The 19,554-nt window shown below is 47.8% G+C and overlaps 1 protein-coding gene across 2 annotated transcripts in view; it reads left to right on the top strand.

The window, feature by feature from the left end:
* The window catches only part of LOC144175960 (parafibromin-like), a 124,354-nt gene that overhangs the window by 38,587 nt on the left and 66,213 nt on the right, over window positions 1-19,554 (top strand). For both annotated transcript variants that reach the window (XM_077705049.1, XM_077705041.1), the window contains one exon: window positions 4,964-5,131. In XM_077705049.1, the coding sequence (XP_077561175.1) occupies window positions 4,964-5,131 (168 nt within the window). The remainder of the gene's footprint in view (window positions 1-4,963; window positions 5,132-19,554) is intronic.

The following is a 19,554-nucleotide window of genomic DNA, read 5'->3' as shown; positions in this document are numbered from 1 at the left end:
TGCCTCTGTACATGGCTCTTCGCTTCTTCGCTCTCCCCAGAGGCGTCTTTTCTTTCGCAACGACGTCTGTCGTATGCCTCTCCTACTATGCAGGAGGAATGCCTGCACGCGCGGAATTTAAACACCCGTGCGCAGAATAGACGGCGCAGATAATCGCACGCCACCGCATACGTGGCGATCGCTTATTCCTTATCAGGGGGCGTTTATTCTGACATCATGATGACCAGCTAAATATATTGTACTAACCCAGCAGATGTAAGACGCAACTGAACGACGACTTCAGAAGCACCAATTAAGCAAGAGTAATATGAAACGCCACAACATGCAGTCTAGCGTGATTCTGCTTACGACAAACCGATGCAGCGCAAAAATTACCCTCTGTTGTTGGCCCGCTCTCCGGACGCCTGCTTAATTATTTATGCCGCTTCTGCGCACGAACAACGCTTACAAGGGTCGCCCGAAGTCTCCATCGGCAAACGGCAATGAGACACACATTTCTGTGCCAATGACTGAATTGGACGGCTGCCCTATTGTAATAAGTATACAAAAACACTGTCATCTTGATAAGGCACCCAAGAATATCAAACGCAACCTTCATTGTAACTCATACCGCAACTTACCGCCCGATGTTCACTGTCGCTCTACGGTCGTGTTGTCTCGTCGATAACGCCGTGGACTCCAAATAAAATGCTGCGATTTGTATGGCTCCAATTTTTGGCCTACGAGGGTTCCCGGCGTTTTTTTTTTTTTTCTTTCTTTAAGCGGCTGACCAGCAAAACAACCGGCTCGTCAAACCTTTTCTTTTAGCGAGTCATCATCACAGAGATATAGGGTCCGGACGAATTCAAATATCGTGAAATGAAGGCCTGTGAAAAGACCGCACTGTCAGGGCCTCGATCTTGAGCAGATTGCTACGTCGCGGGCAGCCGCGGTTGATGTTATCGCGTTTCTGTTATTTTCTGATGAGCGTGGGAGTGCCGGTCCGTGTTCTAGGCACACTCTGTTTCGGACGTAAGTTGGGGAACGGCGAGAAAGCTGCGGCAACTTTTATAATCGCTAGTGATCAGAACCAGTTGCTCCTTTCGCCTTTTGTAAAACCTGTTAACACACCCGAATTGGTGTTCACAAATTTACAAAACGGAGCCACATTTTCGTCAAGCACTGCGCAAAAGGTAGTGTTTGTATAGCAGCCATATGTCTATATGTGAGCTCTACATTTTGTTTTCCCGCCATGCAAGCCAATCCTTAACGTATCTTTGCCGTGCCGTATGACCACTCAATTCCTTCGGGTTCGTGTTACCCAGAAGGTGCTGTCGAACAAGTTAATCAAGCCGTGCGAAGGAGGAGCGCAATGAACGCGAAGCGGCGCCAGCGCAGGCCGAAAGCACTCCGTGCCCAAAACTACCGTCGCCAAAGCAGACGACAAAAGCCGACGGAATGCGTTCCGCCAACGCGCCCGTCATCGCACGGGAACGCCGGTCGCTTGACCATTCGCCGCGCCATCTACATTGTGCTCCGCGAGTGGTGGACATTAAGAGCCCGCAGGAGAGAGCGAAGTCGGCGCTCCTGTTTATCTTGCTCCGTGCCCAGAACTCTATCCCATCACCCTTTGCTGTCTCCGGTTTGATTTAACTAACATGGCGTCGCCCTGCCCTCCCGCTTCGAAGCGAAAACAGCTTCGTCGCTAATTCCTCGGTGCGATGTCATCTTCTACGCTGTTGATTTCGCTTTCAATTTGCCCATTCTAACCCTCACCCAAAGTTTCAATCGAAAAACGGCCTTCGTTTCTGAGATAGAAGGACGATTTTTCAGCTCTTAAGCCTGGCAAAGTAGCGTTTGTCGTCGTCATAGCAACAGGCTCGCGCGATGGCGAACGCAGACGCCTCAGACGGCAGAGTTTTCAAACAGGCCTAATCTAAAAACGTTGGTCGTAGTGACTGCGCTGGTTTGCAAGCGTAGCGAAGCAGCCACATACCAAGCGCCTTAAAATTTTGTCCGTTCTATTTGCCCAAATTTGGCCGCCGCAGTTGTAAACAAGTAAGCAACATTGTCCATGGGCTCAAGAAAAATCACGTGACTTCCTCCACACTTTTTGCAATGCATTGGGGTGCTAGGGGCCTCTCCTGAGTATTCTTTCCTCCATGCATGAAAGTTTGCCGACATGCACTATAGACTGCAAAAACTGTAGGTTGAGTTGCAAATGCTGATTCTATACCAGGCATCTAACCAGTATGGAGGTTTATTGAGCAAAACGAGTCACGTCTTCTTTAAATTCATAGTAACACATATATGTTTGTTAAGACCTGGAGGGATATTTCGGAACATTTTGCACAGCCATATCTTCCCGATATTCGGGTATACGTTGTAGGAAAACTGCACTCAAGAGGAGGAGGAGGAGTAAGGGGAGGAGGGGAAAACTTTGTTTAACAATTAAATCGATCTGGTTAGTGGGCCGGGTCCTCAGTCCAGGACAAGAGAGTAAAAGTAATTTTCTTCAAATCATAGAACGCCATCCCGAGTACAATAGGATTTGTTCTTCGTGCCTGGAAGGGTTGAAAAGCAATAAAGAGCTACTTGGAATTCTTCTTCGGTTTCGAGTCTTGTAATATATGCAGGTATACTATTTATTACGTTAGTTAGCGAGTATACCATGCCTTCAACACCGTAATCATGTCATCATTGTTCGAGTTGAGAGTCAGTTCGTTATGATAACGATATAATTACGATAGAAATTCGGAGCACAAAAGCCGCCTTCGAGTACTGTGGACCACGTTGTTTAGGGCGCGATCGCGGTGGCGTAGCACAAACCTTCTCATTGTGTTTGCATGTGAATAAACAAAGCACGCTGCGGATACGCACCTTCTTGCACGCAGCCGTAATGAAAGCCAATTTGTGAAGAAGGGAATGTATGCCATACAAAATGAAGGAAATATCCACACGACCTTTGTGAGGCTCCTAAACATCCCGAAACCTCCTAATAAGAAGTTGGTGACGGCGCAGAAAAATTAATGCGTTGGGCAGAAAAAAAAGCAAGAAACATTAACCCGATACAAGACAACAACGAAAGAAACAGAAGAAAGCCGCTTTATTTCCTGCTGTGCGATGAGTGTGTAGAGGCCGCTGCTTGGTACGTAGTATTAGACTGTTGAGTCTTCATAGGAGCATCTCAAAAATACTGCAGGGAAGCCTACGCATTTTGAATACTTATCGAGAAGCTCTGATCGCTGATCCTCGCGAATAAGCAAGAAAGGACGAGTTACACACGATCTTCTGACCGATACTCTGAAGGAAGTTGTTCTCTATCTCTTCGTGTGTTGCAAACTTGCGGGGGATACAGCTTCAAATTATTCAGGTGCGTCAGAAGCTGGCAAAATAACTGAGTCGCTAGAAATACGCTGTTTAACGCACTACAGCAACGAAGCGGGCGATTTCTAGCCCAGGCACTGTTGCCCCTCACAAGCGGAGTGTAGCAGACGACAGCGGCGCGAATCCCTAAGCCGACGTCAGAGCCAGGGGGCGCCACTCAAAGATCTCACCGCCAATACAGTAACAGGCCACGCAGACGGAGGAAGCTGTGTGGGGGGGAGGGTTGATGGTAGCAGAGCTGGAGCTGACAACAGCCAGGGCGTGAGCAGGGCGGGCAGTGTGTCAGGCGTCTGGTTTGTTGTGGAGAAGGGTGACTTTGGCCTGTCTTGCCTCTTGGGGGTGGTGCAGATGTGAGTCCCAGATTAACCCTTTCAGGGGCACGGACGTACATAAACGTCCTCCGCAAACGCCTTCAAAATGGTCAATAACGTATATGTACGTCATCGCTTGTATGTTTAAAAAGTGCTCGCCAACTTCTCTTGCTTGGCATGTGCTGCCCACTTCGGAAATGCGTCAAATTTTTTTCTTGCGCCGATGGCTCTTCTTTTTATTTTGTTATGATTTACTTCAGCGTCGCGACAGCTATCGCTTGCGCATCCGGTAACGAGGGGGCGCGCTGGGTATCGCCCACCTAAGGCCCCTTACGCCCACCGGGTGCCTCTTGCTCCTTGCGCCTGTCACAGACCAAGGCCGCCTGCGAAACTGATGAGGCTCTTTTCTCGTTTTTTTTTTTGTATTTTATAGGAGTGGTGCGCTGTCTGCCGCTCGTGCATCCGGCCGCGCGCTCGCGTGCAGCGGCTTGCAGCGTGCAGCTGGCGTACAGCGGCTGGCTTTTTGCGCCCGTGAAACTGATGTCTATATTATTTCAATTCTTCAGAAGGAGCCGGATTGTTACTCTCGTTTTTATTTAGAATTTTTGTGTTACTCATGAATAAACCACATGTATGTAACAACACAAACAATTTTTTTGTCACTTTATGGTCACCCTAAAAAAATTACGAAAATTTTTTCTCGAAATAGATTCACCCGAAGAATTTAAATCAGTAATAACAAAAATCGGCCCTCAAAGGGTTAACAAAATAAATCGTGTTTCATGATTGTGATTGACATGTCTCAGGGTAGTGTGTGGTGGGATACGCTTTTTTTGTGGTTTTAGAATTGTCTGAACTAATGGGCTGTGTTCTACTCATGTAGGCGAGCCTGTTTTGGCACCTTGGTCTGCAGAAAAGATGCAAAAAAAGGCAAATGATAACTGTTTCCCACAGCACTACATCCACGACCGACTAGGCCTATGTGGGTGCGGCTATCGATGGTAATGCTGAGTCAGCTCTGCTGGTAACCGTTAGTGCTTTGCAAGTACAATATCTAGGCTCCTCTGTTTGCATGCGGCTCAGAGATGAGGGCGTAACGTTGGAGCAGCCTGGCTCAGGGGCCAGCATTCTGAGCAGGGGGCCAGGCTGTGAATTTTGGCGGCAGTTTTGCGTGCATCCTGCTGTGTGCAGCAGAGTGCCAGGGGTAGATAAGTCCCAGCACTGTGCCCTTGTGGCGTGCCTCCTCTGGTGGAGCTCGTTCAGTGACGCTCTTCTCCCCTGTGCAGAGACCGAGGGCTTCAAGATCGACACCATGGGCACGTACCACGGCATGAACCTCAAGTCGGTGACCGAGGGCAGCCAGCCCAAGCGGCCCAACCCTGCCCCGCAGCCAGCCGCCGCCCAGCCGGCCACCGTCATGGCACCACCGGCGTCCCGGCCGGTGCCCAGGAGAGGTGAGTGGCCACTGGGGTGCACCACCCCGCCAGCGAGCGCACTGGCGGAGTTTGTGGTCTGTTATCGACGCAGTGTTACACGTGGGAAGTAAGGGGCAATTATTTTTACCAGCGAAGGGTGCACTATTTGTGAGGGCTTGATGTCACGGAAAAGATGCATTGCAAAAAATTACAGAGAAGCTGAAAATGTGTCACCCGGCATGACGCAAACAATACTTCGAGACAGCCTGTTCCCATTCCGTATACTGTTAAACACCTTTTTATTAATGAGCTCGATAGTTTGCGAATTCAGGTCGACGGCTACCCTTGAACACCAAGTTTCTTGCTGCTTAAAGTCCAACTGCACTCAAATTTCACCCTGGGTAAATGCCTTCGAATGCGACGCGACCGGTAGCTCTGTGCAATGCGTGGTTATTCAGTTTCAGGCACTCAGAATAACGCCCTTCCAGACGACAAAGCACCTGCCGACGTGTCGCGCAAACAGCTATTTAGTGGAAGTGACATGCCAGCCGTCCAGGCCGATCGGCCTGCCTCGCAGCGGGAGAATCCAGGAAACTCATATTTCGCACCGCCGGTACGCCTGGCTTTTATGGCTCCGAAGAGGCTTCATTAACCGTATGGTTCTCTCCTTTTCGAGTGTCGTTGCGACATCATGCCTGCGCGGTGTGCTGCTGTCGGAGCGCACGAATAGTGTCGTGCTTGCGGGACAAGCACTCGCTTTTCTGCGCGCCTCCCACACCCCCGCAGACGCGCGCGCACACACTCCTCCTGGCTGGCCGAGCCGGCCGCGTTGGCCGGTCCGCACAGCTCGCGCCGCCAGGCCAGGCCGTCTGGCCGCTCGCGCCGACGGCTGATGCGTCACTTCCCGCTGCCCGTAATGGCTGCGTTTTGCCAAGTTTCGTTTTCAAAATCGTAGATTTTTGCTGGTCGCTTGCGGCGTAATTACGCACATTTTAGGCATCATACTTCGTACATCGCGGGCTTTCGCACGGTTGAAATTTTGAGTGCAGTTGGCCTTTAAAGGGACACTGAAGTGAATTTGTCAAGCTCCCGTTTTTGCTTGCACTGCGTAGACTGGCTCAAATTAGCACACTTTTCATCGTTTATTCGGTTGACAAATCTGTAATTATTTTACAAAGCGCGAAAGAAGAAAAACTACCATGCGTGGTTTGCGGCGGCCACACCAACTAAGCTGTGACGTTGAGAGGAGGGTGCACCGTGATTGGACGATGCGCAAGGTTAGCAATCAAACAAGTTTCGCTTTCGGTTTCGGTTCTGTAAAACAACATGCTTGACATCCGATGGCAACGTTAGATGGGCATTCTCTATATCTTAGTAATCGTCGTACCGCGCTTCTGCCCTGTTGTCGGCTGTAAAATGCACAAGATAAGCCTCCCAGGACGGCTTGGAATCGTAGCAATCACTAGGCGAGGCCTATGCAGTGGATGACCGCCCTCCGCGTCCCTGCAGACGCTCAAATGCCACGCGTTTTTCCCCCATATTTGGAGCTTGCCTCACTCATGCCTGTATCGTAAAAAGCGTGTTCGCACCAGTCCAAGGGTCTGTTGATTCTGGCCTGTGCCCACTGCCCGCAAGCAGTCGGTGCTTATGGCAACAGCATGCCAACGAGAATTCGCTAGCGCGCCAGTGCCAGGCTGTGTGAGTTCTGCGGACTAGTTCGTGGAGCGGTGAACGTTGCGGCCCAAAAAAAGGTGAACTCAGTATAGAAAACATCGGCGAAAAACGAAAAAGTTACCTTATAAAAAAAAAAAAAAGCTTGTACCCGCGGGGATTCGAACTTGTGACAGGCAAAACAGTTGCGATTATATACCTAGCGCTCCAGACCACACGGCCACAGGTGAGGACGCTGCCGGCAGTGGAAATATAATGTATATAATGTATAACCAGTTCACACTTTTATTTAGTTTTAGTATTTCGAGCAGCGTAGGTGACTATTTGTTGTATTGCGCTTGTGCAGTAAACGTCCCCCGAGTTTCCGCAATAGCTCACGTCGAGCAATTGCACTTCTGAAGTGTTCGCAGATGCGTAGTCGTGCTGCTTACCGCTGTGCTTGTTCGCCCAGCGCAAGAAAGTGCTTCCCGCACCTTAGTTTACGCTGTACGGTAAAAATGTCAGTTTATTTCCTTAGTACCTATATTGATTTCGCTGACTCTTCTACCCCTTCAAGAGGCCTTATATTTTCCTGCTGGCGTACCAGTCAGCGAAGCGTCGCATGTGCGCTTGTGCAGCGCGCGAAGCGACCTTGACTTGGAGCTAGATACAGAGTACAAACTAACGAAGTAAAGAAAGTCATATTCTTCCATTCACAAACGTGTTGTTGTTGTTTCAACTGATCGAGCTAATTGCCATGACCCGTCGGCATCTGGCGGACTAAACGTTGGGCCGACTGCCTCGGTCGCGGAAGGTCGGCGAGCCGTGCAGTAGCGCAGCCAATTGCCAGCTCCTCTCCTGCTGACGTCACACGAAAACGCCAAAGAAAATGGGCGAGAGTGCAGAGAGGAGGACAGCATTTTCGAATTGATTTTTCTAATAAATAAATTCGCGTAAACGCGCTCAGAGTGGTCGAAACAGGGCCTAGGGACTCCGGACTACAATTTGCGCTCGTAATCCCGCATTGTTTACAAATCACTTCAGTGTCCCTTTAAGGGGAGACGTGGCTTTCAAAATCAACTTTTTTATTTCTTTGGGGATTTTGATGAAAATTAGCACAGCAACTGGAAATGCTTCTGTAATAACACCATAAACATTTCGAGGTAATATTTTGATAAATTTTTTATTTATTAAAATTTCTTTCTGTTCTGCTTGTACCGAGCTTGAGCGGCTCATAAAACATGATAGAAAACTTGTTAGGAGTGCTTTGCATTCCCAAATGAATGTACGAGGTTGTGGCAGTTTTAGAATTTTTTTTTTTACTACACAATGTTTTTTAGTTTTCATTTTTTAGAGGTTAACTCTTTGCGTACTGGGGGAAAAGTGCCGTTTTTTGTGGGTTCCGGTAATGTTTTTTTTTATGAAAAACCGGTTGAGTGAAAAAATGTATAAAGCATGCGAAAGTGAACCTAAATATATTCTCTTTTTAATGATATAACTTTTATGAAATTGTAAAGAGAGAAAAAGCAAAATAAAAATTGTTAAATTAGACATTTTAGGCAAATTTAGCACAAAATTGCGAAAACACTCTTTATAACTTCAAAGAAAAATTTTTAGAAGAAATTCTGAAATATACAAATGTTTTCTGCATTTTTTAACAATGTTCTCTAAAAACATCAAAGCCCTAACTTGAGCGGTTCCTGAGCTGCAAAAGTTTGTTTACAGCGCTTCAAAACCACGAAGAAAAAAAGCTTTTCTCGATTGTTTTAGGTAAAGATTTTTATTGCAAAAACTCCGTTGTCGAGGCAGCAGCGAGTCTTGGCCAAAGGATGTGGAAACCCTGCAGATAAGATAGAACCATGCGTGACACTGATAAACCTCGCGAACCGTCAGCGGAGCACTCAAAGAAAACCGGCTACACTAGAGAAACAAGCCGCTCGCTTACCTGTTGGCGGCCGCTGATGTTCCGGGCTGATTGTCGTCATCGTCACTGTCAGAACGCAAGTCTGACAGATCGAAATCATCGGAAGAGTCACTGCTGCTAGTACAGTCCCGAAAATCCACCGAAGATTGAGTAGAATCTCGCGATTTGCGGTGTTTGAGAGCAAGCGTCGAGCTCGCGGGGGCGCAGCCATCTTCCGCGGCAACTACGCCGCGTATACGCTTCTCCCGGCGGGCTTTAAACACCGCCACCTGGCTCAAAAAATACAAACTACACAGCAAATGAAAGCTTATTTCTTGTGCTACACGGTAGATGGCGCCAAACGTTTCAAAGCGCCCGGCACGACTTTCAAATCAGCGTTTGAAAACTGCGATCGATTTCGATCGCTCATGATCGAAATCGCGCGTGCGGTACGGAAAGAGTTAATGTGCAACAGGCATGTCGACTGTGAACGACTATTTGAATAAAAAAAATAAAAAAAAACAAATCTGGAAAACCAAGAGTGTCACAACCTGAACTGTTCATCAAGGAATGTAATGCAAGAAACGGAATCAAAATAGACCCAGCGGTCACGAAGAAATCCCTGGAACAAGCGACACACGTGGCAAAAAAAAACTGTTTTGAGAAAACGGCTTCCGAAGTTGCAACGTAGGTTTCACTTATCAAAAGTTGTCACGGTTGTAGCCTTTCATGTCCTTTTGAACATGGAGCTTCTGGAAGGCCTTGCCTTGAAATTGGAGTGCCTTTTAGAGCCTTTCTCTTTCCACAAAACATCATTTTCAGCTCCTCTGTGAAGAGTACAGCCGGTAAAAGGCTTGTCTATAACACAGCGTTCGTACTCTCAGCCCTATCCTGCCTCGCCGGAGCGGGATTTGAATAAAACTACTGCGGAATTCTGAAGTCTTAGCCCTTCGCTTTTGCCTCCGACATGTTTGGAACGAGTATGTTTCGGCAGTTTTCGGATATAGCTGGTTGAAGTTGAAATCGCTGTTATAGACAAGCGTTTTACCGGCTGTACATAGCCTAGTTTGCAGACCAAACAGAGGGGGAGATGGCTTTCAATAGGCTATCAATGCAAAGTAGGTTAGCTGGTTGGCTGTATCGCACTGGACAACTTCCCCTTGCAGTGTTGTCCCCATGGCAACAAGTGATGCACTATTTTTTTTACTTAAGTTTGAAAATGACTCTTGGCTTCTTTTATGTTTTATAATCTTGCCTGGAGCAGCAACTTAGTACTCATACGTGCAGGTGTTCATTGCCAAAAGCTTGCATACCACACAGATACAAATAAGCTACTTTGAAGCTTGGTATAATATTCTGCATAACTCCCAACTTCGATGCAAGAGCATTTTTTTGCTACTTTTGACATTCAAGGCATCCAATATTTCTTGCAGCACTGCCAGTGTGCCCTGGTCCCGATTTCGCACGGTCGAATGCCGTCGCTTGACCGCCCCGCGTAGTGAGAGAGAATGGGAAAAAGGGGGTGGAGGTGGCGGATCGACGGAAGGCCCTTGGAGGAAAGGGGAAATGGACGTGGCCGCTTTTCTGATGGAGGCGAAAAGCAAAAACGCCCGTGTGTACGAGATTTCGGCGCACGATAAAGATCCCCAGGTGGTCAAAATTAATCCGGAGCCCTCCACTACGGCGCGCCTAATCGCCTGCGTTGCGTCGGCGCGTTAAACCCTACAATCAAATCAAATGGGCGTGGGAGTACATCGGTTGTCGAGGTGTTTTTGAAAGATACTAAAAAAAACGCTTTGTTGACTTTTTATTTTGTACTTGTGGTCGTAGACGGAGACCAATTTCAGCCATTGCCGAAGCAACGTTTGTCCGTGGGCCCTCGGAGTCGTTCTCCCGCCCCAACCCCCAGCCATCCCCATCCCCGGAATGAGACAAAATATTTAGGGAATAGAAACTGAAATGAAAGCTTTACTGCCCCCCCCCCCCCCCTGTAGTCACAAAGGCGGATTTTTCCGTCTCGGCGACCGGAAAAAACTGCTCTCACAATCCCAGCCTTCCACAGCAATCACATCGCCGATCCTAGGAATCCCTCCCTTAGTTTGCTTTGAGGCGTAGGCCGAACGAAGCTCGCCCAAGTATTCCTTGCACCCAACATTCAAAAGCAGATGTAGCTACTGTTCTCGTTTCGGCCACAGCCCTCGAAACAAAGTCGCGAGGCTTTCCAAGAACATTTCTTCGTGCAGTGGCAGTGTGGTCAGACGTCTTCCGGCCAAGATGCTGCCTGGTGTGAGGGCACTCGGGGGCCACCATCGGTGGGCCCCGAGTATGTGTGGAGAGGCATGAAATTTATTACTTCTTCGACCTCGTTCGAGCACTTGGTACAGCTCGATGAAGCCTCTAGACCAGGGGTCCCAAATACCGCCAGGGGTCTCTAGAGCGCACAATGGTCGCAAGCATCTGCGACTTGTGAATCGAACACTCTACAGTGCGCACAGGGCTGGACGAGCGCGAGGCCGCCGAGAGACTCCCCGCGGCGTTTTATGACCCCAGAAACGGGGCTGCATGTCGCTAATGAGAAAGCGACGCCCTGATCCGAGTTTTCCAGGCTTCCGCGAAACTGCAAAGGTTTCAGTGCGTTGTGTGGCGTTTGTGGGTGTTTGTTTTCCTGTTCGCCTTTGTGTCAAACATTTTTACTGAACTCCAGATGTGGTGAAAATGGTGCAGCCGCGCGTCGGACTATAGGTTGTGGCACGTCGACATGCATCCACGTGAGCTTAGGCGCGTGTCACAGCGTTATTTATGGCCTGGGTGAAAGTGACGTCGTGCTGCTGCGGAAAATACTGCAGCTTAGACTTAGAAACTTCGGGCCCTTAGAAGACCGTGTGGGACACTACGCACAAGTGCACGCCTAAACATTCTAGTCCAGATGGTTTTCACCCATGAGAAGGGAGTGCGTGGCATAGATGAAGTAGACGAAGGTTCTGCGGAAGAAAGGCCGAAAAAGTGAAACGCGCAAACTGTGCATCGGTCGTTAATGTGTGTTGCCGTTGGATAATTTTTTATAGAGATAAAATAACTAACGATATTTCTCGTTACAGTTACTCCACAAAAAAGTAGCAGTGTTACAGTTACAAGTTCCTCTAACTTAAAAGTAACTAGTTACAGTTACAAGTTACTGAAAAAAGTAACTAGTTACCGGTAACGCATTACTAGTAACTAGTTACTGCCCAAGACTGGATGAAGGGTGGCAAGAGTGAGCGGATAACAGCGCCACAGGCCATTATAGCGAACCACTGCTCTGTACTTGCAACAGTTTTCACGTGGAATTGAAGTGGAACGGCTTCAATTTCTTCAGCTGCTGTTTGGCCTTGTGTCTTGCTATTAAGATACATCACGTTGTGCTTTTTTGAGCAACAACTTCAATGCCACACACCGGCTATAAAATCTGAGCTAACCTCTGAATGACTGGTGTGGACATTTTGCAGTAGTGAGAAACTGGCTGCAACAGTTCTCTTCTAATGTGTTTGGTCATCGATGAGGTCTTCCGCAAAAACTGCATTTCAACAGGTTCAGCAAATCATTTGTGTAAGGTGTCCGCAGTTAAAAATGCCAATAAAATGCTGAGCGCTTGTGCATGCATTGCTATGAAAACTGATATGGCTTTTGTCTGATAAACTTAGCGCAGAAATACAAACAGTTTTAAGGGGGGACGTGGCTTTCAAAATCAACTTTTTTATTTCTGAGTGGATTTTGATGAAAATTGGCACAGCAACTGGAAATGCTTCTGTGATAACACCATCAAAATTTCAAGATAATATTTTGATAACTTTTTTATTTATTAAATTTTCTTTCTGTTCCGCTTGTACCGAGCTTGAGCGACTTATAAAACACAATAGAAAACTTGTTCGAAGTGCTTTGCATTCCCAAATGAATGGGCGAGGTCGTGACAGTTTTAGAATTTTTTTTTTACAAAGCAATATTTTTTAGTTTTCATTTTTTTAGAGGTTAATGTGCAACAGGCATGTTGATTGTGAACGACTATTTGAATAAAAAAGTCACAAAAAACAAATCTGGAAAACCAAAAGTGTCACGACCTTAACTGTTCATCAAGGAATGTAATGCAAGAAACGGAATCAAAATAGACCCAGTGGTCACGAAGAAATCCCTGGTACAAGCGACATAGGTGGCAAAAAAAACTGTTTTGAGAAAACGGCTTCCGAAGTTGCAACATAGGTTTCACTTATCAAAAGTCGCCACGGTTGCAGCCTTTCATGTCCTTTTGAACATGGGGCTTCTGGAAGGCCTTGCATTGAAATTGGAGTGCCTTTTACAGCCTTTCTCTTTCCAGAAAACATCATTTTCGGCTCCTCCGTGAAGAGTACATATACCCCCTTTGCAAACCAAACGGAGGGGAAGATGGGTTTCAATGGGCTTTCAATGCAAAGTAGGTTAGCTGGTTGGCTGTATCGCACTGGACAACCTCCTTTTGCAGTGTTGTCACCATGGCAACAAGTTAAGCATTTTTTTTACTTAAATTTGAACATTTTTGGCTTTTTTTATGTTTTATCTTGCCTGGCACAGCAACTTAGTACTCATACGTGCAGTTGTTCATTGCCAAAAGTTTGCATACCACAAGGATGAAAATGAGCTACTTTGAAGCTTGGTAGAGTATTCTGCATAACTCCCAACTTCAATGCAAGAGCATATTTTTTTACTACTTTTGACATTCAAGGCATCCAATATTTCTCGCAGCACAGCCAGTATGCCCTAAGCAATGGTATCAATAATTTCCCTAAAAAAAATCACTGTAAAATTCTGCCACAGTAACGTACATTTTTAACGCAGAGAGCATATTTTTATTCCTATATTATTAACTCAAACCTGTTTGCATGAAAATTACAAGTGCACGGGAAACGTAGCGCAAGAAAGGCGATATGGCTCGCGCGCATCGCAGCGCACGCTTACCGCGACATATCGAACTTTGATTATACCTGATATGGCTGGTCAGGTCGCTTTTAAGATTAAATCTAACGTCGCAGGCATTAATTACAACTACTGGCGTTCAATCGTAACCGGTTGCCCAGTCATGTGCTGCTCCAATGCGCGTCGGCTATGCCGTGCGCGCCGCAGCGTTTGACGCGTCGACCGTTTCTTTATCAAGGCTAGCGAGTCCACAGTCAAAACACAGCAATAACCAAGCGTGTAAACATCGCAAACCCGACTAAAAGTTCACTTCACGAACCGCTATCGCAAGCGCGCACACCGCGTCACCCTCCGGGGTCTGGCGACGGTAGAGTCACGCGCACCACGAAGCGTTCGATGACCTCCTCCTTTCGAGCCACACAACTTCCCGTAATCTGGCTCGCGATCTCAGGCATTCCCATCGCGATAACGTGCGTGTTGAATACCACAGATTGAACAGAAACTCGGCCGAGCGAAGCGGCGAAAATGAACTCAATCCGCTCGCTACGCAGCTCAGGCGGCCGCCATCTTGCATTGCGCCCGTGACATCCAATGAGGAGGGTCGCTGTTCTGTGCCCCGACCGGAGGACCAATAGCGCTTCAGCATCTATTTCTAGCTTCGTTTGTGCGTCGTTTCTTTTCTGCCGTTTGTGCGTTTGTGAATGAACGAAGATAAAAGAGACGAGCGGAACCGGAAAGACGATCGCTCGGCCGATCTAACCATATCAAAATGGCCGCGCCCGGTGGCACCGTTGCGGAGATAGAGCGCTCCGAAAATTGCCGTTTTTTCGCCCTTTTGCGCTGATAGTTTGTCACCGCGCCTGACAAAAGTATTTTTTTATGCCACTTTGCGACGCTTTTCAGCGTAAAAACTTTGCAGACGCATAGAATAGGAAACATAGAAGCCGAATATGCGGGTTTCAGAAAAACGATGTTTTGGTCATTTTTCCGAAGTTGAAAGCCGCGTCCCCCCTTAAAAGGAGAAGGTGCATAATCGAGACCGGTGAAACAAGCTTGAGTGAAAATTCGAAGGTGGCTTGCTTTGAGCGTGGAGCAGGGGTGAGACAGCTGCGCATATTGCGCATTTTTGATACAATTCCATTTTCCTGTGCCAAGCTGCTCCAAAAGCATGAAAATTGCGAAAACTGCGCCAAACTGCTCCACAAGAGCCTCAACGGCACGGATTTTGATGCTCATGTCAGTTTCGGAGGGGACGAAACCCTCCCGCATTCTGGTGACCGCTTTTATTGTGTCAATTGTAAACACAGAAATGGCAAAAATAGAAAGACTGAATTGAAGTTAACGATAGCTTCTAAAACACGATTGGCTTTCTGTCCGGGTTCGCTGAAACAGCCTTCCCGATTAGGCATCGCTGTGGCTACAAACATGGCCGCCGCCTGACCTGCCTGCTACTGCCTACTTCACGCGCTCACTGCGCATCGCCGATATTTTCCCTGGATATTTTACGCTATCAGCTGGGTTCCAGTCTATTCATTCTATCAATTGTGGCTCTGAACAGTGATGTTGACGCGGGGATATGGTTTGAGATTGGTGCGAGATTACGAGAAGTTGCGCGGCTCGTAAAAAAGTTTTGAAATGTGGGGCCTACGACTTCGACATGGTTTGTCCTTGAGTGCAAAACGCGGTGCGTGCGTCTATAATCGGGTTCGTGAATTGAAACTTTTTGGCTTGTCGTGTTATAAAATGCGGAGGTGTTGCTGAGCTTCGAAGCGCGATCGCGAGCCTCGGTCCGGGAGGGAACGGTCGGCACGAAAGTTGCGGGCTGCGCTGCGGTGCCGCGACATGTCCAGGCAGCGCCCAATAGCTGCAGGACTGCATGGTTGCCATAGCATGTGACTAATAACACGATGTATGCGAAGTGAAATTTAATGTCCAAATCTAGGTGGCTAAACAGTAACGCTACTCAAATGATCACCGGGGTGGACGTGCGCCCCACGGACTGCAACGGGTAGGCTGGTTGGGCTATGCGACCGTTATCTCGAAGTTATCTCCATAGTTGCCGTGACTACACTCGTTCGTACAATGCAGCCTGGGATTACAAAAATAATAATTTTAACATTGAAACGGTAAAAAAAAACACGCCAGAATTGCAGAGCCCTTAAATTTGATAATGTGAACGGCAGTTTTGTTGTCAGTGTTGCGTACATCCGCAACACAATATCACTAGTTAAGAAAAAGGTAGTGCAGTTAGAACTTTGTGATACTCTTGAAATATTCTTTCACGTAAGGCTGTTTCAGTCTTCTGTGTATTCAAAACTGATATTGGAATGTGTACTTGACCTTTCAAATTGCTTTAATTATGATATTTTAAGCTCACAAGACGATGTATTAAATTTCCCTACCTGCTCCAAATCAAGATTCTTCTGTTCCACAATCGAAATTTTGCTGCTTCGAAAACTGCTCCCAAATCTCTTTGGGCTGTCTCACCCCTGGTGGAGCAGTGTAGATACCTAAGCATGTTTTTATCTTCACTTTGAAACATGCAAATCTGGAGCATTTCATGGGAGTGACAGGATGGTAGAGTTATACAGCGGTAACTACAAGCACAGAATTTCCACCAACAATTGGCCATTAAAGTAACTCAGCGGAAGATCTTTCAATATACCTAACAACATTACTAAATTATTTGATAATTGATGGAGAACCTGACAACCTTTGGAAAGTGTTGCACTAAAGATACGAATTTAGTCCTCTTTCACTTGCTTGCTCAATGACCCAGTCATTCAGTTTGGTTGAGGGAAAAAGTATGAGCCAATGGCAATGGGCCTGGCAGGCATTTTTAGAAGCCAAAAAACTAGCAGCCAAGCGAAGATAGATGCAGTCTTCAAAAATAAACATGATTAAGGCAGAGTGCTCTTCGACGATTTATACCTTGTTTTGGTTATTGGGGTGGATGGGTTTACATTTAGTCATTTGATCTGTTGCGGGAAGTTGTGCGACTCTGAAGACGGGAGTTTGTCAAAAACAACGTGGTGCACGCAAATTCGCCGTGTTTCGTCCTTGAGTGCCGGGCGCGGTGCGTGCTTGAAGTGAAATTTCGGACTCATTGCGGTGTTAGAAAACGCCGTTACTGCTGTCTTTGACAGCGAGCTTGCGAGCGGCGGGAATGGGACGATCGACATTGCAGAAAGTGCGGCGCAGGCTACATCGCCGCAAAAGGTTCAAGCAGTGTCCGGTAGCGGGTCGGGCTATTTTTGCTCGGTGGTAATAATGGTTCATCTATCTGAAGTTAAATTCAATGCTGATATGGACGTGGCTAAACATACCAATGTTACTGAAGTTACGATCGTAATGAACGTGCACCTTGGGGTAGAGGTGTGCACTGGCTCGGGCTTACCCGAAAGCCCGGGCCCGGACCGCGTTTCTTGGGCCCGGCCCGCGGAGCACGCATTTTCTCGGGCCCGGGCCGGAATCGGGCTTGAACCGAAATTTTGTGGGGCCGTGTCGGTCCGATCCGGCCAGGGCAGTTTCTGAAGCCCGGTTATCCTGTGCCGCAAATTCTAAATTGTTGGCAAGTTTTCTTGATGCTATTTCAGGTAAAGTGGAAAAAAAAAAAAAAAAAAGGAAGTGCTAATTCACTATCGCGCCGTTAAAGGGGCCCTGAAAGGCGTTTTGAGCACAATAAATGGACTAGCGCAATCGTTAGATTGGGTCGTCAACATCATCTGTGCCAAGTATTACTCTTTTACGCGCAGCGGAAAGCTCACACTTTTGTTGCAAAGTTTGTAACTTTTTTCTCACCCTTTCCTTCGTGTTTTTGGACGCCGCCATCTTCGCATGTCTACATCATCGATTCCCAGATGTTCGTCATGAGCTAGACATCCTGCTATTGGGCGGCTTTTTCACGCACTTCCGGCAAAGAGATGAGTCGTCTGCTCAACGTCGGCTCGCCGGCTGATCTGCCAGCGGAGTGCCGGAGTGCTTGGACATTTTACGAAAAACGAAACAAGTGTAAACAAACGCTTAACCGTTTGTATTGAATGCAACAGGGCCATAACACGACATGAATATTCTCTTACTTGAGTACGTTCCATAAAGAAAGCGTTGAAGCCCCGTGGCACTTCTTTCTTGCAATCGCAGAGAACGCCCTGAGCCGAATGCCCGGGTTTGACGCAGACATTTTATTCAACTTCCAAACAATCCAGAGATGCGTTTCGAACGAACACAACGTCACAACATGCGTTGCAAGTCCGAACCGCGATTGACAGACGATGGGTTGCCTCCTCCTGCCCCTCGTAAATTCGGCACTCACCTCGCGCGCGGTTTGCGGGGACGAACAGCAAGTGACTTAACTCTGGCGCACAAGCCGAGATGGCTTTTAGCCACGCACACTGCCCATACGCCATGCGAGGTTGAGTCGTACGCCGCTTGAGAAAGATAATCCAGACCATGGGAAGCACTATCCACCCGCAGAAGCACAACGTCGCATTTCATCGCGAAACAAAGGCGTCCACAACACACACACCATCGCCTCCTGTAATGCCAAACGCATCTCGCACTTCCAAATGGGAGTGAGTAGTATGCCTGCAGCGCCCATATGCCGCGAGGTGGGGCCCCAAGCTGAACCGGGATCGCGCAACCGTAACTGACTTCTAGAGCGGTTTGTGCCTTGTTTCCAGGGCAACCGATGTTTGATATTGTCAAAGAAATGGTGCTCGCTCCAGCGCTAGAAAGCTCAGAGCCACGGAGGAGCATGTTTTGCCAACGTTGCCGCTCTCCACCATGCGTCGCCCCAAGCTGAACTGGCGTTTTGTGCACGGGTTCTGTATCGGTTTAAAATGTCTTTTTCACATGCCGCCGCCAGGAATTACCACCGCCACAAAATAAGACCCGGCACCAGCGGGGCCACATCTGATACGGCGCTTTTTGGATAAACAGTGCGCTGTGCACCCAAGGGAGCGAGCGCAGGATCCTCCCCGTGCGGCTGCGAGTTCGCCGCCGATAAAGAGTTGCGTGCCGCCGATAGCAAAGTTCTGCAGCAACGTACACCGCGAAAGGGCGAGGCCAGGCCGCCGCACACATGCGCAGGGGTGAGACAGCTGCGCATATTGCGCAGTTTTGATACAAATTTGTCTTTCTGCACCAGGCTGCTCCAAAAGCTTGAAAATTGTAAAAATTGCGCCAAACTGCTCCAAAACAGTCTGAGCCAAGGATTTTAACGCTCCCGTCAGTCTCGGTGGGTAAAAATGCTTACTGATGGCATAATTTTCCAGCACCCCCAAGGTGATGCTGTTTGTAAAAGATTAGTAGATTGATCATTCAATAAAACACCCGCATAAAACTCCTCTGAGATAGTTTTTTTTTTTTCCCGAAAGTCACGTGAGCTTGCACGTGTCACATTCTGCGAGTTTTAAAGTTTCCTTATCGAAAACCATTCCAAAGTCGCGTAGAAAAAAATGCTTATGCGTACTGAGGTGACAAACTACTTGTGCAAGTTGACGAAAAAACGGCAATTTTCGGAACGACATCAGCGATCAGTGGGCGCCGCCATCTTGGTGTGGTGAAGATTGGAAAACATGGCCGCCGGGCGAAGCAGTTGCTCAGACTGAGTGCTCTTCGCCGATTTGTACCGTGGTTTTGGTTATGGGGGTGGCTGGGTTTACATTTAGTCGTTTGATCTGTTGCGGGAAGTTGCGCGACTCGAAAGACGGGAGCTCATCAAAAACAACGTGGTGCCGGCGAATTCGCCGTGTTTCGGCCTTCAGTGTGAGGCGCGGTGCGTGCTTGAAGTGAAATTTCGCACTCGTTGCGGTGTTATAAAACGCTGATTTATTGCTGCCTCTGACAGCAAGCTTGCGAGCGGTGGGAATCGGACGATCGACACTGCAGAAGTGGCGGCGCAGGCTACATCGCCACAAAATATTCAAGCAGTGGCTGAGGACGGGCTATTATTTCACGCTAGTAATAATGGTTCATCTATCTGAAG

Source organism: Haemaphysalis longicornis, unplaced genomic scaffold (assembly GCF_048455015.1).
Source record: "Haemaphysalis longicornis isolate Haplotype H1 unplaced genomic scaffold, Haemaphysalis longicornis Haplotype H1 scaffold_1, whole genome shotgun sequence".
Classification (NCBI taxonomy): domain Eukaryota; kingdom Metazoa; phylum Arthropoda; class Arachnida; order Ixodida; family Ixodidae; genus Haemaphysalis; species Haemaphysalis longicornis.
The sequence above is the reverse complement of the archived record's forward strand: the minus strand, read 5'-3'. Positions and strand labels throughout refer to the sequence as shown.